Source organism: Diceros bicornis, chromosome 10 (assembly GCF_020826845.1).
Source record: "Diceros bicornis minor isolate mBicDic1 chromosome 10, mDicBic1.mat.cur, whole genome shotgun sequence".
Taxonomy (NCBI): domain Eukaryota; kingdom Metazoa; phylum Chordata; class Mammalia; order Perissodactyla; family Rhinocerotidae; genus Diceros; species Diceros bicornis.
In genome coordinates, this window is record NC_080749.1 from 27,729,884 (window position 1) to 27,755,307 (window position 25,424).

General features: G+C 37.4%; 1 protein-coding gene across 1 annotated transcript in view; it reads left to right on the forward strand.

The window, feature by feature from the left end:
* Window positions 1-4,323: 4,323 nt before the first annotated feature.
* The window catches only part of KYNU (kynureninase), a 113,540-nt gene continuing 92,439 nt past the window's right edge, over window positions 4,324-25,424 (forward strand). Inside the window, exons 1-2 of the mRNA XM_058548614.1 lie at window positions 4,324-4,371; window positions 13,828-14,009. Of these exons, the coding sequence (XP_058404597.1) occupies window positions 13,841-14,009 (169 nt within the window). The 5' untranslated portion in view covers window positions 4,324-4,371; window positions 13,828-13,840. The remainder of the gene's footprint in view (window positions 4,372-13,827; window positions 14,010-25,424) is intronic.

Consider the following 25,424-nt stretch of genomic DNA (forward strand, 5'->3'; position numbering starts at 1 on the left):
AGAGGACAGGACGGGGAAGGAAGGAGAAAGAAGAAAGGAGAAGAGGGAGGGAGGAAGAGAGGGAGGGAAGGCAAAGGGAGGGGAATAGGGAGAGAAGAGAGAAGAAGAAGGGGAGAAGAGGGAAGGAGGCGGGGGAAGAAAAGGCAGGCAAGAGGAGTAGAGGGACGGAATGGGGGGAGGGAGAAAAGGAAAGGCGAGGAGAACGGGCAGAAAGAGAGAATTTGGTGCAGGGAGGTGATCTGTTCTTTAGATTTTTTCCTACTCACATAGAGAAGATTCTGCATCCCTTGGCTTCAGAATAGAAAATTCTTGACCAGAACCTCCTGCCCCAGCTGTTGAGAAAGCTTATGTTACGTTATATTGGTCAACCCCAAGAGGAAGGAGAAAGAGTGGTTGGGTGTGCGGGATGGTAGGGTGGGGAAAGGAGAGGCAGAAGGGAAGAGAGAGAAGGAAGCTAACAGGCCAAGCCCCAGAGTATTTTGTTGTGCATAAAACATCTGGGAAATTTGCATCACCCTCCTGGAAGAAGAAAGGCGAGTCCCAATAGTGACTCAGATTAAATTTCCCTCTACATAGGTGACAAGTAAGCTCTTAAAAAGTTTTCACTTAATTCAAAAAAATAGATTAAGGGGTTGCCTGGTGGTGTAGTGGTTGAGTTCCAGTGCTCTGTTTCCACAGCCCGGGGTTCGCAGGTTCAGATCCCAGGCACGACCTACACGCCCCTCATCAGGCCATGCTGTGGCAGCGTCCCACATGCAAAATAGAGGAAGACTGGCACAGATGTCAGCTCAGCGATAATCTTTCTCAAGCAAAAAGAGGAGGATTGGGGGCCAGCCAGATGGCGTAGTGGTTAAGTTTTCGCACTCTGCTTTGGCATCCTGGGGTTTGCAGTTCGGATCCCGGGCATGGACTGATGCACTGCTTGTCAAGCCATGCTGTGGTGGCGTCCAATATAAAGTAGAGGAAGATGGGCATGGATGTTAGGCCAGGGCCAACCTTCTTCAGCAAAAAATGAGGAGGCTTAGCATTGGATAGCAGCTCAGGGATGATCTTCCTCACAAAAAAAAAGAGGAGGATTGGCAACAGATGTTAGCTCAGGGCCAATCTTCCTCACCAAAAAAATAAATAAATAAATAAGATTAATGTGAAATTTCTTATATACTGTAGGGGAGGAAAAATAATTGTCCCTCTACTCTTCTGAGTTCTTAGCTAGGACCCTGGTAACAAAGGACAGATTAACAAGAGAAAAACAAACAGAAGTTTATTAACATGTATGTCATGCATATATGGGAGAAACCCAGGAAAAATGAGTAACTCCCAGAGGTGACTTAGAATTCAGGCTTAAATACCATCTTAATAGGGAAAGGGAAGGGCGGATGTAGGCCAGGGAGAGTAAATGATTTTTAGGAAAGTGAATAAGTCTTTAGAAGAATAGGTGAGAGATATGATTGTTGATGACCAAGTTTGTCTAGGTGTGGTGATGACTTCTAGCCAGGGAAGAGTCAGTCTTCCTTGGTTGATGAAACTCCCAGGGAGGAGATTTAGGACAATTGAGTTTCTTTTGGAGGATCTGTCTTTAGGCAGATAAGGGGAATTCAGAGAAAGCCTCTCCCTGCATTTGCTGTTTTTCAAGTACTGACAGCTCAAAATGATCAATATGCCACAGCAGCATATTTCGTGGCGACGTGTTCTGAACTTCTGCAATCATATCTTGGGGTGGCATATTCTGCTACCCTTCAACACCCAAGTTGGAGAAAGTAGCTTTTAGTCCTTTCCCGACTGGCCCCCAAGGTTGAGATTCTCTTTCACTTCTACAGAACACTTTTAATAGCAGGACCTGAATTGGCCCCAAAGTGGCATCTTTGTCTTTGATCTTATCACCCATCTTTACTTATCAAATATTCAGCTTTAGATGGTCGTAGTTGGATCTGTAGCCTTAGATTCTTACAAAACCAGTTTGCTACACTGAATTTAATTTGGTTGATAATATGGCAAGCACCCATTGAAGTCTACTATAGGCCAGGCACTGGCCTAGCCGTAGTGAATAAGCCCTGAAGAATAAAGATCAAATTCACTGTTTAAGAATTATCATTTGGGAGAAAAGGACTTCCCTTATATCCCCAATCATCAATTTTGATGGAAGTAATTGAATAATTTTTTGAAAAAAATTAACTAATGCAGCAGATATTATTTAGCTTCATTCATAGGCAAGGCTCTGAGGAAGAAAAAATCAAAGTCAGTGCCTTTCAGAGACACCGTGTTGTAGCTGAGATGACATACATGGAAGTTAATAGACAACTCTGAATTGGTACAAGGATTTATCCTGGCAACGTTTCTTCTTCCTGTTTCCAAAAAACAAAGGAATGGAAGCTCACTCTTTTCTTTCTTTTCCCTCCACAGCTGGCCCTGCAGTGGATCTTGCTTTCCTCATTCCCGCCATGACTTGCTATCTCACAATTCCTTTATAATTTTAGGGACTTATGTTAATATTATAAAGATTTTGCTCACCGTTATATCCCTGGCATTTAGCTTTGTGCCTGGTGCAAAGAATATGCTTAATACTTTTTTTTTTAATTAATGGAGGTAACAAATTAAAAAAGAGAGACAGATTTACAAAATATAAGAAATAGGAGTGTAGTTTAGACCTCCAAGCAATTTCTTTAAAAGTGGCTATGTTAAACAATAGTTTCTAAGGTAATATTTTGATGGAATGGTTTTTAAACTATTATTCAAAAGATTTTAGAAGAAACAATGTGAAAGCAAGACCTTAATATGTTGATCTCTATCTCTATCTCTATATCCATAGTCAGTAGTTAAAGGAGTGTGAGTCTCATACCAAAAATAACACAGACCCCACTCTCAGGCTCCCTTCTTGAATATTAGAACCGGGCAAATGGTCTAAAATTCTTACAGCAAGAGGAGTAAGCAAAATAGAAAAGAAAAAAAAAAGTACAAATTTTGAGACACTCTGACTAGATTCAAAGTTTCATTCTTCTAACTTCATAAAATGAGGATACCCTACTTACTCTATGGGATTATTGTAAGGATAGGATAATGAGATGAAATATATTTTCTTTTCGCTGTTCAGTTACTTGTATTAATGTAATTTCACGTGTTTTATCCCCCTCTTTTGGAGACTAGAGGGCAGTACTCTTGGTCTGGTTAATTAAAAAAATGTGTCACTTATTGACTCATGTATCTTGATACACTGGCTTTCTACATGCATTGTTCTATATCTCAGTAATCTTGTGAGGAAGGTACTTGTGTGTCCATTTGACAGATGGAATATTGAGCCTCAGTATAGGTTAGTGAATGGTCCAGGGCTATATACCAGTAAACACACGGTAGAGATGATTGAATCACATAATGTTTACCTGCTGTGTTGTGGGGTCTCACCATGGCGTAGGTGAACAAAGTGATTCACCTATTCTGACTCAGTCTCCATATTTGGTCTTTTATCTAAAACTTTTTGCTCTTGGTTTTTATACCTAAAATGATATTCCCCCAAAGACCCTAGCTCTGGAATAAGCAGAAAGAGACAATGGAGGTCAAACAATAGACAGCCCACAGGCTTAAAGGAATAATTTACATTCGTGAAGTTTCCTCAGGCTGGTTTCCACTTTACCTTCAAACTGTAACTCTTTCTTCCTTGATTGTCTTCTATCTAAATATTTGATCTAGGGCTTTTAAAAACTCAGCTATTGGGCAATAAGTTGTATTCTAGAATCGAGAGCCTATTTTAAATTTTTGACAAAAATGTTGATCCGTTAAATGTCAAACTCTGCCTTCAGAGTGGAAACACAATGCGTTTGACAACAGGGTACTGCCTCAAAATCCAAGTTTCCCTTATCTCTAGAGTTGGGGAAGAATTTTTCTCCAGTCCTTAGTGTATTCCAGAGCCCAAAAGCTAGGAAAGAATGAAAATTTTGGAATTTAGCTCCTAGACAAACTGGTTGGTTCAGCTCACACACAAATAAGGATATTCTACTTACTCTATAGGATTATTATAGCCTACAGCTCACAGGCGCAAAGATCTAAGTAGTGAGAGGGCAAAGAAGTGTTTACTGGAGTCTAAAGGGCAGGGCTGTTTAGAGGAAAGTGCCTGAAGCAGAGCCCCTAGTGTTGGAAATAGAAAGCAAAAGCTACATTTTGCTTAGATGTTTGTCAGTGACTGGCGATTTACAATCAGATCAGTTAGGGTGGGAGGAACTAAGGTTATTTCACAAATTCCCCTCAGGGTGGAGGCTGAACACAAGTGCCTTGAATTTCTCACCCTGAGATCTGGCCTATAAATACGGAAGGAACTCTTGAGAGGTTTTTTTTTTTTTTTAACAGGACTGAGAGCTGTGGACATCAGCACGATCCTAGCAGGTAAGCACTGAGACACTGATACACACTCTGCACACAAATATACATTCAGTGATTTTTCCAAAGGGAAATTCTCTGCTAGTATCCTTGTCACAGTGCTTTAGAAGTTTCTTCTGCGGGTTTCTTCTTTTTCTTTTCTCCAAATTATCTTCATAAAAATGGCACAACCCCCTAATAGCCCCCACCTTTAATATGTGGGGTTAAATGAAGAGATCTTTACCAATGTAATGAAATAGAATTGATGTCAAAAGCACACTGCAATTCATCTGCTAAAAGATGGTTACATTTAACTCATTAAAGTTAATCCTGTAGTTACTTGAGTTTAAATGGTAAGATTAGATCAAAATTCAGATCCTTAAATAAGCTTTAAGTCCTATGTTTTCTGGTAACTCTAGTTGTCATACGGTGCTTAGTCATATTAGATATTTATTTAGAGAAGTGAAAATGTCTATTTCTTGAGCAAGATTTCTTCCTCTTTCATTTATGAAATATTTGCCTAAGAATGGAAAGTTGATAAACTTTTTTTTGTGAGGAAGATTAGCCCTGAGCTAACAGCTATTGCCAATCTTCCTCTTTTTGCTGAGGAAGATTAGCCCTGGGCTAGCATCCGTGCCCATCTTCCTCTACTTTGTATGTGGGGCGCCACCACAGCACGGCTTTATAAGCAGTGCGTAGGTGCGCACCTGGGATCTGAACCTGCCAACCCCAGGCCTCTGAAGGGTAGTGCGAAAAATTAACCACTATGCCACGGGGCTGACCCCCAATAAACTTTTTTTATATAGGTAAAAGTGTTTTTTTTTTTCTTGTCTGCTTTGTTTTGAGGCAGGTGGGGTGTTGTTTATGTAGTAACATTGGAGCAAATGCGTTGATCTTATTAATGTGAAGCTCAGCATGTAATTCATATAATCCTAGATATGAAATATGCAGCTGTGACAGTGATGTCACTCATTTCTCAAACAGTGAAACATTTAAAAAAATGTTCCTATGCTCATAGATTGAATAACATTTCTTTCTCAATGAAAAGCTGCAGATTTTCTTTATAATTTACTTATTAGGTTCTAAACTTTGAACTCATGTGTATAATTTGCTCATTTCAGACAGGAAACCTGAAATTGCGTAAAGATTCACCAACTATTAAGTACCCATAATCATTTATTTAACTTTAGACCCATGGGTGACTAGGACATCCTGAATTCTTTGATTCTATAAAACCAATCAGTTTTTATGATTATAAAGGTTTTAGCTTTAAAGTTTAAGCTGTCTAAATAAAACTGTGAAAACACAATTTACGAACTTTCAAAAGCTAAATTGAGGGTAAAATGGCAATTTCCATCACGAAGTACTATTATTAAAAGATATTATGAGAATATCTTTTATCTCTTTATAAAGTAATTTACTTAGTTTTGTTTGATCCTAACCATGATCCTCTGAAAAAAGTAGAATTTAATTTAGTTTTATATAACATTGTGGCATAGAAATGTTAGGTGACTTGCCTAAAACTATATGTGTATATGCCCAACTTTCTTTTTCTTTATTGTGAAATTTTTGTTGTACATTATTGTTTGTCAATCACCATATAAATGCATCCCTTCACCCTTTGTGCCCACCCCCAACCCCCTTGCCCCTGGTAACCACCAAACAGTTCTCTCTGTCTGTGTGTTAGTTTGTCTTCTACTTATGAGTGAAATCATGTGGTGTTTGTCCTTCTCTTTCTATATGCCCACCTTCTTAATAAAATTAACAGTAAATATGTGACATATAAAATTTGGAGTTTTCTAACTTGGATTGAATTTCTTTATTTCAAAATAAGAGCATGTCAACTTACTTGCAAATGGTAAACCTAAACAAGGCATAAAATTATGGCTTTCGAAGCACTGATTGTCTTAGCTGGTGGGGTGAGTGCAGAATTAAGCAGCAATTATTATGAGTTAATAAATCGCTTCCCTGGAGTGAGGGCATAGTGTTGCCATGGGCACTGAGGATTGTATTTACTCCATTGAAGGCTATGCATGTTGACAGTGTGAAACCAGGTGTGCTGTTCTCAAAAGACTATTTCACCAGGCTGTATCTCACTATCAGTGCGGGAGAGATTGAGAGATTGTAACACCTGGGCTGTGACAGGCCCAGAAGTGGAACCAGCCACTTTAACCTTTGCCTGGCCAGGACTGGATTGGACCAATTGACTGAAAGTAGTAGATGGGCTGGCCCCATGGCTTAGCGGTTAAGTGCATGCGCTCCGCTGCTAGCGGCCTGGGTTCAGATCCTGGGCGCGCACCGACGCAGCGCTTCTCCAGCCATGCTGAGGCCGTGTCCCACATACAGCAACTAGAAGGATGCAGCTATGACATACAACTATCTACTGGGGCTTTGAGGGGAAAAAATAAATAAATAAATAAAATTATAAAAAGAGTAGATGGATTCATAGCCTGTGGTGCTTTGCAGACTGAGTACAGGCTGAAAAAAGAAATGAGGGGAAGAAAAGGGATGAGGCAAAAAAACATTTAAAAAAATCAAGAAGCAAGGTGAAAGGAAAATAAAGTGAAAGGTTGAAGTCTCAGGCCAGGAATTCCGCTCTGCGCATTCCACCCACACGCTCTGTCAAAGACAAGCACAGCTGACTCAGCTCCTGAGGCAAAGTGCAGTCCCAAATAGTGAGCTCAATGATCTTTCTATTCCATTTGTGTTTCTACTCTGTCAGTACCAGAGTTTGGTCTTGAAATGGGGGAAAATGACTCTGACCCCTCAGGATTGTTACAAGGGTTAAATAAGGAACAAATATAAAGAGGCTGAGGTAATATGAACATTTTTTTTAAATAAAGTTGGATTTTCTGGGACTATGATGGTAGCAAACTATTCTGTATATTTATTTAGGTAACCCATTTAGAGTTTGGAGTCAACCCAATGAACTTTCAAAGTCCTGAATCTCCAAAGAAAGTCCCAAATATAAAGCAAGCTCTCTTGTTTCTGAGTCTCACTGAAAATGTTCCTTTAATTATTTCCCATGTGGTTGGAATGAGGAGGGTATCCCTCTGGTAACATGTCATTAATCATGTCAAATAATTCACCAAGCTATTTTGTATATTTGTATTCAATTGCCATTTAGGGGGAGCATTCTATCTAAAAGCCACTGCTCAGGAATGGGGTGGCTACAAAGATAACTTAAACAAGATTCAGCCTCCCAGGTCTAATACAGTTTAGTAGGGTAGACCAGCAAATCAATCAAGCTACCATAAGTAATGGGTTTATAGTAAAGACATACTTGACAGGCAGAAAAACAGCTCATGGGATTTTCTAACAGTCAATCAGGCAGCCTCCCAGGCCTTGCACATAGTTTGTTGCATGAAAGGATTCAGTGACTCTCCATGCTGGCTTGTCATGTCACCTTTTCAGGAGCTATAGCTGTTCTATCCCCTGCCATTGTGTAGCTAAGTGATTCTTACTTGCTGCTGGAATCATTTCATGCTTTAACAATCAGCGATTCTGTACAGCTCTAAAAAATGAGTTGTTCATGGCAATACTCCTTCTAGACTCTACCATTTTGTTACTTCTCTCTACGATTCTTTTAAATTTTTGCTCAACTGAATGAATAACTATATCTAACAGCTCAGATTCTTGAAAGAATTTGATTATATGCTCAGCTAAACACCATCATGACTGTTTGGCTAGAGCTTTCACAGCAAGTCTCTCACAGACCATTGACAAAACAGTGCATTGTCTTTAGGGGGTCAAGTGTCCAAAAGAGGTCTAATCAATTTTGACCCGGCCGTTGATAGAGACAGGGTCATCTCTATTCAAAAAGCAGGTTTCTTCATCAGAAAGCTATAGGTAGGGACCCATGTAGCATCAAGTTGTAAGCAAGACAAGCAAGATGGATCTTTCCCATCCACATATGTATCTAAACAAATATAGTACCTGGCAGAATGTATTGCTTATCATAAAAGGTATGCTCATAAGTGTTATAGGTGTTCAGAGGAGGAAAGACTACTTTTAGCTGAGACATCATGACAGATCTCATGAAAAAAAAGGTGACATTTGAGTTAGGGCTTGAAGGGTCACTAGGATCTGAATATGTAGAAGGGGAAGTAGAACATTTTAGGCAAAGGGAATGCCATGAGAAAAATCACAGAGAGAGAAAAATTTCATGAAGAGAATAAATAATCATTTAGTATGGTCAGATATTGAAAGAACCATCAAGATCAATGTTGAAATCATTGACTTTTGTACAAAAGCATGGGTTGTAGCAATTGGAAGCCATTACTGGTATCAAAGCTAAAAAACATGTTCAGGTAAATCTGAGTATCCCTATCTGGGAATATAAAGGATGGCTTATCAGGGGAGATCATTGGCAATTGAGAAAGGAAGAGGTCAAATAAATAAGCAGGGGAATTTAAGTTTAGAGGGCAAGTATGTCTGTTTTACTGGCATTGTATGACACTCAGACCTGTAACTCTTTATTGCCTCACGCTGTTCATATTGGTTGCGGTTGAGAGGAGGAAGAGTGAGGAATAGAAGAAAGATGATTGAATAGAGATTCTAGAATCTCATCTCTGTTAGTTTTGCTTGGTCCCTAGGGGTTCTAGGCTTTGAGTACAGTCTATGAGCTGAAAAATATCAAACTTACATCTTGTGATCCAAATTTCCCCTGTACTAGCTTACTTTTGACATTAAAACTCATTTACTTAATTAGATTTACTTTAATTTTATCCAAATTGACCATGCATAAAACTCTTCAGGGTTTTACTTTTACAAATCTCTGTCATTTACTTTTTACATTCAGAATTTGTCCCATATTTTTTCCTTTTTTCTTTTCTAGTACTTTAGGACAAATTTATCTTTAAAAAAAAACACATAAAAATGTCTTTATTCTTTATACCTTCCCTACTGAAAACATACATTTTACTTTTTTTGTATACAGACTTTTTAGAAATATGTGTTTTCTCACAGAAAAGTCGCCAGCCTGACACAAAACAGGTTTATCAATAAATCTAAGTATTTTTTAGCTTCTCTGAAACAAGAAGCAAAAGACAGACAAATCTATGTTTAGTAATTAATTTTTTAATATTTTATCTTATGTGGAAATGACCTGGATACTCAACAAATTTTTATCATTTAACTTAATTTAGTAAAACCCTAAAGTTTCAAGTTACCAAAAAGATTTTGGAAACTTTTTCAAGTATACAGACCATAAAATGTAATTATTGTATCCAAAAAATCTTACCTATTTTTATCTATTTAAATCATTTGTTTCTAACAATTATGTTTAGCTTACTCACAAAAAACTTCACATGACATTAAAGTAGTTAGCCATTATCTTATGTTTTAATATGCACACCATAGTACATAATTATTGTTAAAAAGTTCCCCCAAAACATTTTGTGTGTGTGTGAGGAAGATCAGCCCTGAGCTAACATCTGCCAATCTTCCTCTTTTTGCTGAGGAAGACTGGCCCTGGGCTAACATCTGTGCCCTTCTTCCTCCACGTTATGTGGGACACCACCACAGCATGGCTTGACAAGCGGTGGGTTGGTGTGTGCCTGGGATCTGAACCCTGGGCCACCACAGCAGAGCGCGCACACTTGACCACTATGCCACTGGGCCAGCCCCTCCCCCAAAACTTTTATCCTTTTTACATCTGTTTAGTTTACTTGTTTTTAATACTTAAATTTAGATTGCCTACAAAACCCTCATGAGACATCAAACAAAATCTGCTATTAGTTTAAGTTATTATTTTTTGCTGACAAATTTTGTAACAGAGATAACATGTTTGTACCGTATTCAGTGTTGATAACTCTGAAAAGGTATTTATTTCAATCAAACCAACAAACTTAGACAAGCTTTTATTTACCAAGGATCATTTTATATCTTGTTAACTTGAAAAACATTTGGGTTAATTTCTATTATATTTAGAAATAGTTTATGTAAGCACTTACCTCAAGCCCATTAAATAGAGATCCTTTAGGGGCCGGCCCCGTGGCTTAGCAGTTAAGTGTGCGCGCTCCCCTACTGGCAGCCCGGGTTTGGATCCTGGGCGCGCACCAATGCACTGCTTGTCTGGCCATGCTGAGGCAGCGTCCCACATACAGAAACTAGAAGGATGTGCAACTATGACATACAACTATCTACTGGGGCTTTGGGGAGAAAAAGGGAAAAAAAGGAGGAGGATTGGCAATAAATGGTAGCTCAGGGCCAGTCTTCCTCAGCAAAAGGAGGAGGATTGGCATGGATGTTAGCTCAGGGCTGATCTTTCTCACACAAAAAAAATAAAATAAAATAAATAAAAAAAAATCATAGAGATTCTTTAGAAATATCATCTGGAGGGAGACAAATATATAGAGAGACTTACATACAGATAGACAAAAACAGAGATCTTTAAAAGTTTAGCCAGGTCTCAGGTACAAAACTCAGAAGAACAGTTGGATCCAAATTGCTTCCTGGCAGATGGACCTGCTTAGATGACCAAAGATTTTTACTAAAGATTCCTTTTTTCTTTTTCTTTTCTTTTTTTTTTTTTTGCTGTGAGGATCCTTTTTACAGCTGTTTTTGAAATCCTTTTATCTTTTAGAAGTTTCTGCATATTAGTCAAAGATTGCACTCCATTGTAAGGGGTTTCATTTCGTTAGCAAGGCTGCTGACATCCTCCAGTCTGGCATGTTTAATTATTTAATTATTTTCTTTTAAAGAGGCAGTAAAGGATTCCTGATTTCATTTAGAAGCCTCAAAAGATTAAAATAGGCTTCCCATTTGGTTGGTTAATTTTACAGCTGGCTTTTTCTAATTGCATATATAAATACACCAATTTGGGTAAATTGAAATTGCCCCATTTTGGCCATTTTCTCTGTGGAGTCTAAAGAATATTCTGGCCATGTGGTGTTACAAAAGAAAACCATCTTCTTGTTGGACGTGGGTATGTAGCTGAAGTCAGCCCATTTATCCAAGAGGTGGCCCAGAGGGCTTTCCTTGGGGACAGATGGAGTTTCCTCCATTTCAGAATTGCAGACATACAGACACTCAGACACAGATAGGATCCCAAACAGAAGAGACAGATGTACTCAACAGATTCTGAGTAGTCCTACAACTATGTCTCTCATTAGTCAATCCACAGATTCAGACAGAGATATCCCTCTGGGATTTCACCTGCAAGATACAGGGAGTTCATGGCAGTCCTGGCTGAGGTGACTTACTCTACTTCAGATTGAGCCCATCGACTCATCAGAAAAGCAAAACAAACAAACAAATCTAGAGCCTGTTTCCTTGTCACAAGAAAACTGTGCCTAGGGCCAGCTGTGCTGGGTCAGACAGAAAGTACTGAGGACAGTCCCTAGGGAAAATCACCTAGGTAGATGCTGGACTGTTTCCTAGGAGATACCAGTTGGCCCGGGGCCACAGAACCACGGGTAAAGAGCCTCCTGGCTGGCTTGCCAAATTGTTACCAGACACCAACATAGGTTTGTTTACCTGCCACACAAGAGGGACCAAAAGAATACTGGACACTGGGCTTGTGGCAAGGAAAGGGGTTTTTATTATTAAAAGGCAGCAAGACGAGGAGATAGGAGTTAAAACTCAGATCCACTTCCTTGAAAGGAAAAAGGTAGAGGTTTTCATCTGTGGTTTTAGGTAGGGGAGTGGGAGTATATGCAGGGGTTTTGGGTGGGGGAGTGGAAGCATGTGGCCTTGCTGGTTGGTGCCTTCCCACCAGCCTGTGTTTGGTCTGGGACTAAATTTCTTTTCCCTTCACTGTCTGGATTTTTCTAGTTAGTTTTCATTTTCAGCCTGCATTTGGTCTCGTGAGGCTGAATCTTGATGTCTGGACCTCGACTTCTTGGGAAAGACAGCTCACTCATATACTAAGGAAGAACAGAAACACCTGGTTAGTTTTGAACAACAGTTGATTATGCTGCATATGCACAGCTGCAGTTAGCAAAGTTTATCTCAAAGTATTTTGCTCTAGGGAAGATCTTTTGACTTCTTTGCTCTCAGTTTCATCCCTACCACCCTTAGTGCATTAGTTGAACAGGCCAAGGCCATCTCCACCTCAAGACCTTTGCATTTGCTGTCATCTTCCTCCAGGTCCAGGTCTTCACGTGCTTGACTCCATAACATGATTCAGAAATGCTCATATATCCCTGTCTCAGAGGGATGCACTTGACTCCCCCCACCAAGGGTAACTATACCATACCCCAGTGATTCTTTATCCAATTACTCTGCTCTGTTTACTCATAGCTCTTGAAACTATCTGAAGTTGCACTATTATTTTTCCATTCTTCCACTAAAGAGTAAACTCTACAAAAGTTACTACTTGCACACTATCTTATACACTGCTGTTCCACCAGTGCTTGGAGCAACAAAATAGGTACTCAATAAATATTAGTTAAAAGAGTAAATAGATGGAGGGATGTATGAGTGGATCCAGCAAAAGTATAAATATGTAAATCAGGGCCAGCCCCATGGCTTAGTGGTTGGGTGCGCGCGCTCCGCTGCTGGCGGCCCGGGTTTGGATCCCCGGCGCGCACCGCTTCTCCGGCCATGCTGAGGTCACGTCCCACGTACAGCAACTAGAAGGACGTGCAGCTATGACATACAACTATCTACTGGGGCTTTGGGGGAAAAAAAATAAATAAATAAAATTATAAAAAATAAATAAATAAATAAATATGTAAATCAAGCTAGCCTAAGAAAATCTTTTTTCCTTAATACTACTCTTGCTCAATTTCAAACTAAAACTTTGAGAAATAAAATTAAATATAAAACTTGAGTGATGTTTATAAATATATATTTAAATCTTCATTGTAATTTACCGCCTTCAGAAAATTAAGCTTTCTTTCCAAAAAGGTGGGAAATGTTAAATGATGATTAAATGAAGCAGAATGTGGTTTCCTTTGAAACCTGAAAAGTTTGAAAAGTTACCTTTTTCATCAATAATTTCATTCACAACAAAGAATTTCTTAAGGTTTTATTATATATATGTCCATACTTTTAAAACTATGATCCAAGAAACACTGGGAAAGGGATAGTAGAGGTGGGATAAGGAGGAAAAAAAGCTAGGTGGGGCACTGCTTTCCTACACTTTTTACAAAAACATCTTTACTGTTACCTCCTAGTAAGACATCTAGAGGAAAAGGTGATAAAGTTACATATGTTTGAAAGTCAATGATTTGGTCCACTTTCCAGAAAATAAAAAACGAAAAAGAGCTAACATTTATTAAGAGCTTACTCTGTCCTGAGCACCATTACCTAGTTTAGTCCTTTCGATATGCCTAAATTACTATTATTTTCTTTCTTTTATACATGAGGAAAACTCAAGCATGGGATTTAATGCTGCTTGGTTAATTATAATATTCCTGAGGTTGGGATGATGGGAATCTTAGTTAAAACAAAATGTATTTTATCTAAAAGGCTAATTTTCTGCAGAAAAAATGATGGTGGCGAGATAATTTTTAATTATTTTTCTTGCACTTTTAGAGAACAACTTGTAATGGAGCCTTCACCTCTTGAGTTACCAGCTGACACAGTGCAACGAATCGCATCTGAACTTGGATGTCATCCAACAGATGAAAGGGTCGCCCTTCGACTCGATGAGGAAGATGAGCTGAAGCACTTCAGGGATTATTTTTATATGCCCAAAATGCGGGATCTGCCTCCAAGTAAGAAGACTAAAAAAGATTTTATTTTTCTTAATCAATTTATTAATTTATTTTTGCTACTGCGTGTGTTTATCATAAATCTTTGAAAAGCATTGTTCCATTGCATAATAGAGCCGTTACAATTGTGTCTGAAAAACAGCAGGTTCCTGGTGCTGCTAAATCAACCTGTCAGCCTACCTTAGCTTCAGGTTCTTTATGTTTCCTCTCCTTTTCTGAATAAAATACTTACAGGGTTCTTATATTGTCATCTATTTCTCTGAACAATAGAGTGACTGATTGAAAATTATAGGCAGATACATTTACTTGTTCTCTAAGCACTTAGGGCTCAAAACAATTCCTTTTCAATACAGTATTAGAATATCTCTTCTTTTGTGGCACCTCATTTATAATAGCATGATATTTGTGTTAGAGGAAATATTATTTTGGGACTTGGGTATACTAGGAGTGATGTTATGTGAATAGCCACCTTTGTGTGCTGTGAGTAAAGATGACATCTATAAGACTTACCAAAAAAAAAAAAAGAAAGAATCAAGGACTAAGAAATGCGTACTGCATTTTTTTAAATAATACAGTAAGCTGACTCTTTGCTTGGTTTTGAGCATGTCCTGTTTAGAAAAAGCAAAACATAGGTAGCACAAGTATAAAAATATAAAATAATTTTTCGTATTTGGCTTTGCTCTGTTTTACATCAATGAAAAAGGCTACCAGATTGAATGGAATTGATCCACCAAAATGGGTTTCACATACTTTATAATAGAGCCTAATTTTCATTTTTCTTCAGATTAAATGAGGCAGTTATAATTTTGGATACTTTTATAATCCAAGAGCATCAGCTAGTATAATTTTAGGATGAGATTGGGTCACAGAACTGTCTTACTGGCTTATATGTTATTATGTAACACAGGATAGCACCCTGTAGAATTGAGGAAGAATGAAATAAGAGAAAGCCCTACCTCCAATTTAAAGTTATTTAATATCAGGGGGAGATGTTGATAAAAATGACAGCTATGAAAGATCAGATAAAATAGGGCTATAAGTGAAGTGATCTGAGATCACAGAGGAAAAATCTTCTAGGTCTTTCTAGAATCTAGAATGAAAGGGCATTTTGATTTGAATCTCAATGGATAAAAAGAACTGTTAATGTTTGCAAAATGAGGAAATTACATCTAGGGATATTCTGTCAGAGATGGGAAGGAAGGGGCCCAGTAACATGCAGCACACAGTGTGGAAGTCCTCAGAAATACCCACGATCTACTTGAGAAAAGTCAGCTCTGCTGACCCTGCCCCAGTGTGCTCTCCAGTCTATGGGCTGGCTGCCTGGGAGGTTTGATGAGCTCAGGGATGACAGCAGAACTCTGGAGTGCCACAGAGCTTTAAGTTGCCTTCTCAGCATGCAACAAGAACTATAAATCAGGAATTAGGGCTCTAGAACTTTATGACATTTATTGAAAGTTGTAATTTCCTCACAATTTAAAAAATTTTATATTATTCCTTTTCATGAGTGATAAGAAAAACAGACATGACAAAGTAAGCAGACAAAAATACCAACAAAACCTTTCCAATTAGAGTGGATGATAGTATTACAGAGAGAAGGAAGAATGTGGCAGAAGCACGGAGCAGAGAAAGTGGCTACTGGTCCATCGTGGCTCCAGTTTGGGCTGAGATGCTTTGGGAAATGATGCTAAATAATGGCCACATCTAGACACCCATTTATGAGCAATGACTACCTCTTGGGCACTGCAGGTGATACATTAGGCAGTTTTGGTTTCTTTGTCTGTCTTTCTTTTCTTATGATGCCTTTCTTCTATACAATACCATCAGGGATTTGAGGTAGGGTGCAACACTGAATTTCCAGGAGCAAAAGACTGTTGAAATGAATGGGTACACAGAAAGTTAAAATGTTATTTTGAATTTATTATTTTTCCTGTTATTGGTCCTAAGACTCATTAACTAACATAACTTTCATCCTCATGTTGAGTCATTTTCATTCAATACTATTCATTAGTTACCTTTTCACATTCCTCCTCATGCTTTGAAACTTGCTTTCTAATCCGTCTCTCCCATTCCCAGCTCAATGGATTTGCGACATAAACAACTAACAAACTCATGGTGTTTGTCCTGGGATGCACTGTGGTCTGAGATTGCTGTGAATTCCTGGCTCTAATTCTCTAGTTGTGTGAATTTTGAGAAGCAAGTAGCCTCTTAGAGCCACAGTTCCTCCATGTGGAAAGACAAATACTGCTCCAAAACGTTCAGGGTCTTTCTGAGGGATGAAAATAATATTATGTTAAGTGAACCTAGAATAGGGCCAGAACGTTAATTTCTTTGCCCTTTTGTTATAGACTTTAACTTTAATAGGAATTTTTAGTACCAGATCAACACAAGAACATTCTAAGCGTTGAGATACTTTAATGAGAACCCAGGTAAGGATAGTGTTGTACATATAATCACTTCATTATACTTAAAAGTTGACTCTAGTATCCTGATTATAGGTGTAACAATGGTTTTAATTGGATATCCAATAGAAAATAACTAAAGAAAATTACAATCTTGAATAAGTTATTGCTGATTCTTAAAGAAACGTAAAGGGAAAGAAGATGAATTGATTCAATAAAGAATTTAAACATTTCATTTGTTCAAAAAATACAGTGTTGAATTTTTTTTTTTTTTTTTTTTGAAATTTACGTCATTAACGCTCTTCTAAACTAGTTATTGTCAAAGTGTGTGGTCTCCTGACCAGCTGCATGAGGATCACCAGTGAATTTACTAGAACTTGCAAGTCCCACCCCAGAATCACTAAGTCAGAGACTCTGAGGGGAGTCAGTCATCTTTTCTAGTTCAGTTAGGATGTTGTCACAGCAAGTTGGATCAATTAATTCATATTCTCACTATTCTTACCCTAGGTGCTTTTTACTCTCTGAGGATTCATCCTTTCAACAAATATTTATTAAGCACTTACTCTGTTCAAGACACTATTCTCAAAACAGTTTATCAGTGAACTAAAGAGCAAGGTTGTTACCTGAAGTTTTATTCTAGTATGAGGAGACAGAGAATAAACAACTTTACAAACAACATAGTATATACTCTCTCTCAGGTAGTGCTCTAAGTGTTACGACAGCTGGGAGAGTGGGAGTAGTGTTATTTTACCTGGGGTAGTCTGCAAAGGAAACACTGATGAGATGACATCTGAGCAGAGATGAGAATGAAGTGAGGAAGTGAGCCCGGTGGCTGTTCTAGAGCACCAGGCTCAGGGGTAGTTGGTGTTGAAATTTACTTATTTGTTTTTGACAAGGTAGGAATTCATTAAGAAACCAGTACTCCCTCTCTTATTAAAACCTTCCAAGAGCATCTAAAAACAATACTGTCTCTCAAATTATTGTAAGAGACTAGCGTAACACCAAGAACAAATGTTCTTTAGCAATGCTGAATAATGAAAAACAAAGAACATAAACAAGTTTTGCAAAAATGAAATTTTGTCTCATAATATAGGCTAAAAAAAAAAATCCTAAAGATATAGGCACAGTCTGAAATTTTTGGATATTTTGCCATTAAATATGATGTTTGCTTTGGGTTTCTAACAGCAAGTTTTATCAGAATGAGTGTTTCCTTCTATTCCTAGGTGGTTTCTGAGATATTATTGGAAAAAAGTGTCAAAATTACTTTTGCTAAGCTGGTGTTGCATTTATGTTCAACATTGTTCTGAAGGCCCATAGCCAAAAAAAATAAAACACACACATACACATGGAAAAATAAAAGAAGGAAGAAAGGAAGGAAAGAATGTAAGGCATAAATGTTGGAAATGATCTGTCTAAATTTTTTGAAATTATAAAGATTCCTGTTTGGAACATCCTTGTAACTAAATCTCTGAGAGCATATTGGATCGTCCCAAAGATGTCTTGCTTTTGCAGAGACACAAGACAAACTTTTTAAGGTCTTCATATCAAACTGTCAAACTGCTTTCCAGATTTATATTTACTTACATTTCCTCCAGAAATAAAGGCAGTTGCCTTAATTGACTCTAGATATTAGCAATTTTAAAAATCTTTGTTAATTTGATAATCAAAAATTGTCTCTTCCTTGCTTGAATTTGCATTTCTTGGGCCAGTGTTGGACACTTTTTTTTTTATAAACTCCTTGGTCATTTGCTTTTCTTTTTGTCAATTTCCCCTTCATGTAAAAAATTTACTTCTACTTTATTTTTTAATTGATTTATTTTTTTTATGTCTTAGGTTTATCAACTCTTTCTATCAAATATCTAAGGGATTTTAAGTGAATATGTCTAGTCCAAGTAGATGGCCAATAGGACCAGAAATGTATTCCAAATTTTGTGACTCCTGGTCCAGTTCTTTTGACTCAAAGCTCAAAGTTTTTAAAAATAACTCTATTGAGATATAATTTGCATACCATAAAATCCACTTTTTTTCACATTCCACAATACATCCACAGGACTTATTCATCTCATAACAGGAAGTTTGTACCTTTTGACTACCTTCACCAATTTTGCCTACCACCTGCCCCCACTTCTGGCAACCATCAATCTGTTCTCTGTATCTAAGAGTTTAGTATTTTTTAGATTCCACATATATGTGATGGCATACAGTATTTGTCTTTCTATGACTTATTTCACTTAACATTTTAAGTGTACAATTCAATACTTTTCAATAAGTGCATATAGTCTGACAACCATCGTCACAATCCAATTTTAGAATGTTCTTCACTCCCATTTCCCACCTCCAGCCCCAGGTGGCCAGTGATCTACTAAACTGCTATTAATTTGCTCTGTATAGAAGATAATTAACTCAAGGAATGTCCTTACCAGTAAATTGTATTTGGATAATATTTTTAAACAAGTAATTGTTTAAAAATGATTAAAGAAGATAATTTAGGTGATATAAACTTTATTTAATACTTCATAAAGTGGGAAATCTCCATTTCCAAGGGTCCAGAGAACTGCAAAATGGGGTGGAAGGCAGGAAGCTTTTATAAGATAAAGAATAAAGAACAAGGAAGAGAAAATAGAAAATATCTAATTAGCTGGGGCCACATAGTCAAACTTGTTTGGGGTGAGAAGGAACAAGGAAATAAATATAGAGTCTAGAGCTGGCTTGACATTTGAGGATTTACTGACTGGACATACTGCCTTTCTAGCCAAGTGGAACATTTACAAAGACACAAAAGTTATCTAAGTTTGGGTTTGCTGATGTGGCACCCTGGGCAGGAACAGCTCCATCTTGGGCCTAGAATGTTCTTTCAACAGTGCTCCTATCACTGTTCTTTTCACACTCAATATTTCCCTCCTTCAATTTTATCACACATCCAAGAAAGATGGGCAAGTTACCAACCAGCTTTAGTAAGTTAAATTTAATGCTATCCAAACAAGATCTACTGTTACTCTGACTTCGTGATACTTTGTGATATTTACTCTCAGTTAGATAAAATTGGCATAGAAAACTGTCATGGTTGAGTTTATCTCCAGGGGTTCCATATAACCTAATAGAGCCTCTTCAGTTCAACTAGTGTTAGGCCGACAGTGACACGTATGAGTTGTCAGTGAATGCAATCTGGGAAAGTGCGCTCTTCAACATTGACTGGAATCCTTTATTTAACAACACCTAGCATTATGTTAAATAAAGGCTTTATCCAGCTATAAAAAAACATATATGTATGACTATATGATTTTAATAATGACTTAAGTATCTAATATCCATATGACAAACAATTAAGAGGATTTCTTAGTTAAAAGTTTAATTTTTCAGACATTTTCAACTTCTCATGGTGCTTGTATTCCGCAATTTAGTGGACTTATTTGTAATCTTTTCTTTTGTAGTAGACTATTTGCTCCCTGAGAGTAGAGACTGTCTTATTTCTCTGTGTATGAGTAGGCATCAACTAGGCAGACAGTAGGGTGGACGCAGCCATTGAGGTCTTGTCCCTCAGGGGGAACAGCATTTGCAAAGACATGGGTGAGAGAAAGCATAGTTGCTTTGACCTCTAGGAATAGTTTTACATGATCAAAAGCTACCACGTGAATAGGTGGGTGTGGGTAAAAAATAAATAACAGGGTATATAATAGGGTAAATAGGATAAGAGGGTAATTGGTATAAGAGTGTAAATAAATAGAAAATAGGTGGGTGTGGACAACTGGCGATAAAGCTGAAGAATTAGAAAGGTTTTTTTAACTATTCTATGATGTTTGAAATTTATGCTGAGTTTATAGATAGTTGTGGAAAATATTTAAGCTTGGGACAACAAAACTGTATATTCATGTTACAAATATCATTTCATCAACAATATAGAATCATATTGAAGAGGGCAAAAATAGAATTGAGGAAATGATATAGCATATTTTTGCAGAAATCCAAGAAGAATTGTGAAAATCCAAGTAAATGCATTAGAGGTGAAAAAGGGGAAGAGAGTCAAGAAATATTTGAAATTTTCATGGAATAAACCTGAATTCATTACATATGGAATAAACCATTAAGTAGGAGAAATGTAGCATGAGTCAAACTTTTTAATTTAGGTAAATAGTGGTGACATTCACTAATATAATTAGCTTATATTCTGTTCATTTAAAGAGAACTCAGTTTTTTTCTCTCTTTCCGCTCTGCCATTTGTGGCTTTAGCCACAGAGTCCAGGAACTTGGCTGCTGTGTTTCAAGCAGTAGGAAGCAGGTAGAGTTGAAGAAGAAAAGACAAAGAGTGCATGCATGCTTTCCCTTGGAAAAGGTTCCCAGAAGTAGCCTCATTACATATCTACCTACATGCCACAGGCCAGTTGTTTGGTCATGGCCTCATCTATCTGCAAGGAAGACTGAGTGTAAAATACCATTTTTGTGCTTGGGAGCCACATGCAAAGCTATCAATTCTGTTACTGCCCAAAAAGGGGGTTCATCTGCCTGCTGTAAGACATGTCAATAGTCAAGAGGCAAGGTGGTAGGAGAAAAAGGACTTTTTACAGCTTGCTAGCAAGAAGGAAAATGGTCGAGTCATTGCTGAAAGAACCATCTTAAGGGGGCACAAAATCTTACAGGCTGGTGGCTTATAGGGGAGGGGGTTAGGAATGTTGACCTTCTGGTGTTACAGACTGGGAGTGCCACACCAGATCTTTCAGTTTTCATTGATAATAGCTATCAGCGTAGACTCTCTGTTCTGGGGTCTTCAGATTCCTAAGGAACTCAAAAGAACAAAGTTATCATCTTATTGTAGCTGGGAGGTACGTGCACAAGCAGGGGTCATAAAATCTACAGAGCAGTTAGATCTCCTGGAGGGTGCATATCCAGCTGGGTTAGTTTGTCAGAGGTCATTCAAAGTTACAATAGAGCCTCTTTTCTATGATATGGCTTCCCTTATGTCAACCTTGTCTTGAGCCAGTATCAATTCTGTTAGTATAGAGGAAGACTAGAATGAATTTAGGGCACAGCTAGCAGTTGAGTTTAGTTTGAAGATATAAAGTTGAGGGTCATCAGCATTTAGGTACTAGTTTAAGCTGTGGGTATGGATGGTATTATCTAGGCACCATACTTAGGGTTAGAAGAGGTTGGTAAAAACAAAATTTAAAGCACTGACAAGGGAAGAAGAATTCTAGAAAGGGAGACAGAGAAGAACAAGAAAATGTGGTGTTCCAAAACCAAGTGAATAGAGGTGTCCAAGGAAATGGGAGTACTTGCCAGGATCAAATGTCACAGAGATTTGTGATAGGCCTTTCAGTTTAGCAGGTAAAAGAGCATTATTAACAGCCTTAATTTTAACAACTTCATTGAAATGACAGGGAGGGAAATAATTTTTCTAGAAGTAATTGAAGGAGTGAAATGTTAGAAACTGAGTATCTAGAGTGTTTTTCCAAGAACCTTGCCCTGAAAGGAAGAAAACAGTAATATCAAGGGACTAAAGGAAATGAATGAATGTCTATGTTTAAGGAAGATAGGAGCTTGATTATGCTTTTACATTAAGAAAAAGAAGTCATGAGAGAAAGAGAGAGACAGAGAAAGAAGTGAATGTGATTTAGAGCCAGCCAGCATCTATTGGATCTACTGCCTGCCCCCACCTTTTTCACCTCATGGACCCTGAAACCCTAAAATAATGTAAATTGCTAAAGACATTCTTTGCCTATTCTCAAAAGATTTATTGGCCCCGAGGTTCAAGGTCAATATGATTCAGATTGAGATTTCATGAGGAAATCTCAAGTCTTCACCCAACCATCCCATCTTTCTGGCAACGTCTTACCACAACTGCCACAGTCTGAGGACAAAGGACTGGGAATAGAAAGATTTTTATCAGGAGAATTTAGACTTTAACCTTTTCTGGGGCAATGTCTGATCTCACCTGGCCTTGTGAGCTCTTTTCCATAGGAGTTTTATCCTCAAGGGTCTGTAGTAGTCCTTTTTAAATTCTCAAAATACAGAGGGTCCTTCCATCAGATGCCATCCCACTCACCATTCCAGATCTCACAATTAGACAAGAATATAAAATGAGTGTGTGCAAATGGAGAGTCGTGATCATATATTTTTTTCCATCTTCTTCTCAGAATTATATTCAAAGTCCAAGGAGTTTGTCCAGATCATAGGCTTGTATTCCTATGAAGGAAAATGACACCAATATTCCCTCAAGACAACAATAGGAAATTTAATCTTATAAGGCATGCAGTAATACAAAAAAAATTCTTCGCTCATTACAGTCTGAATAATTGTAAAGAGAAAAAGCTGGAATTTTTCTTAAGTAAAATGCACAAATCATACCGCTCTGAATTTTACAACATGAGATTATCAGTGTAACAAGATCTTCGATTAAGAAACAACATTCTCAGCACCTGAGAAAACTGCCTTGTATCCCTATCAGTTGCTGTTCCTCTTGATGTTGACCACTATGTCTATAGCCAGTATTTGAATATCTGCTTTTCAAGCTTTATCTAAAGTCTACTCCAAGCTCTTATTTATTCGAAGACTCAAATATACGGATCTGGGCTAACCTATCTGAATGCGACAACTTAAACATATTTTTCTACTCTTTCATGATTTTTTTTTTTTTTAACTAATTCTATAGTTCAGTCCTTTAAGCCAGACACAGTTATATTGGGCTTTTCTTCCTTAATTCTCCTGTTTCTGCTCAAACTTCTCTTTAGCAAAGTGCAACTGGACCACAATATTTCTTGCATTTTTTTTTCTGCTTCATCCTAAGATCTGCTCTCATCCACCCATCTAAGAACCTGTTCCCAACTTAAGAAGGAATGGTGGAATCCTTTCTTTCCTAATGACAGAAGTACAAAATAAATTACTTATTCATTGGGAGAGTGTATTATTAATATTACCATTTAAATTTACATACTGTAAAACTGAGATTTTTGGTATACAGTCTACGAGTTTTGACTCATGTAGAATCATATAAACACATCTCTTGTCAGTATATAGAATGATTTCATCACCCCCCAAAAAACTCCATCATATTAGCCGTTTGTAATCAATCCCTCTTCTACACCACTAACCTCTGGCAGCCACTGATCTGTTTTTCTGTTCGTATGGTTTTGCCTTTTCCAGAATGTCATATAAAATGAATCATATACTATATGCAACCTTTAGGGACTGGCTTCCTTCACTTGATAATATCTTTGAGATTCATCAAAGTGGTATCAATAATTTGTTCCTTTTTATTACTGAATAGTATTCTATTGTAGGGGTGTCCCACAGTTGTTTATCCATTCATCCATAAAGGACATTTGAGTTGTGTCCAGTTTTGGTGATTATGAATAGCTGCTATAAAAATTCATGTACAGGATTTTGTGTGAATGTAGACTGTTTATCAAACTTATTTGGTGTGTGTGAAAGGTTAGATAGTAAATATTTTACTCTTCACAGGCCTCATACATTCACTTTCTCTTCTTTTTTTCCTTCTTCTTCTATTTAAAAATGTAAAAACATTCTTAGCTTGCAGGCCATACAAAGCAGACCATGGGCTGGAATTGGCACACAAGCCGTAGTTTATCAACCCCTGCTCTAGCATACTACAAGTTGGCTGTGGGACCATACTGCAAATATATTTTTAACTTTACAAGGAACTACCAAACTGTTTTCCAGAGTGGCTGTACCATTCTGCATTTTTCATTCCTACTAGCAATGTATAGGAGTGTCTGTTTTTCCCCATCACTACCAGCAGTTGGTATTGTCAGATTTTTGTTATTTTGTTTTGTTTTTTAGCCAATGTGTGTTGTAATTTCTTATTTTGGTATTCATATGCATTTCTCTAATGGCTGATGAACTTAAGTATTAATCGATTCATTTGCTCATGTATATATCTCCTTTAAAAAAAGTCCGCTCAAATCTTTTGACCATTTTTAAAATTGAGTTGTTTTTCTTATTGTTGTGTTTTAAGAGTTCTTGATATGTTTGATATACAAGTCGTTTGTTGAATAAGTGACATGAAATATTTTCTCCAAGTTTGTAGCTTATAATTTTCTTTTTGTAGCTTATCTTTTAATTCTCATAATGATGTCTTTCACAGAACAAAGGTTTTTCATTTTGAGGTTGCCTAATATATTGATATTTTTCTTTTATGGATTGTTCATTTGGTGCCGTGTCAAAGAACTCCTCACCTGACCGTAGGTACCAAAGACTTCTTTGTCCCATGTTTTATTTACATGTATGTTCTTTAATTTCCAAACATTTGGATATTTTTCAGTTTTCCTTTTATTATTGATCTCTAGTTTAATTCTGTTATGGTCACAAAACTTTCATTGTATGGTTTCAGTTTTTTTACATTTGTTCAGGTTTGTTTTTGACCCAAGATAACAGTCTATCTTGGTCAACTCTCCGTATGCATTTAAAAGAATATTTATTCCAGTGTTATTTGCTTGTGCATTTAAAAGAATGTTTACTCTGCTGTTTGCTGGAGTGTTCTATAAACGTCAATTACATTCATTTGTTTGATGGTGTTTTTCAGTTCCATATCCTTACTGATTTTCAATTTACTTACTATGTCAATTAATGAAAGAGGAGCACTGAAGTCTTCAGCAATAGCTGTGGATTTTCCCATTTCTCCTTTGAGTTCTATCGATCCTTGCTTTGTATGTGTTAAGACTCTGTTAGTATATGCATTCACACTTGGGATTGTTATATCTTCTTGTTGAATTGACACATTTTTCATTATATAATGTCCTACTTTATCCCTGGTAATTTGCTCATTCTGAGGTCTACTTTGTTTTATATTAATATGCTGATCTAGTTTCATTTTGATCAGTGTTTTCATGGCATATCTTTTTTCATCCTTTTATTTATTTATTTATTTATTTATTTATTTATTTATTTATTTATGAGGAGGACCAGCCCTGAGCTAACATCCAATGCCAATCCTCCTCTTTTTTTTTTTGCTGAGGAAGACTGGCCCGGGCTAACATCTGTGCCCATCTTCCTCTACTTTATATGGGAC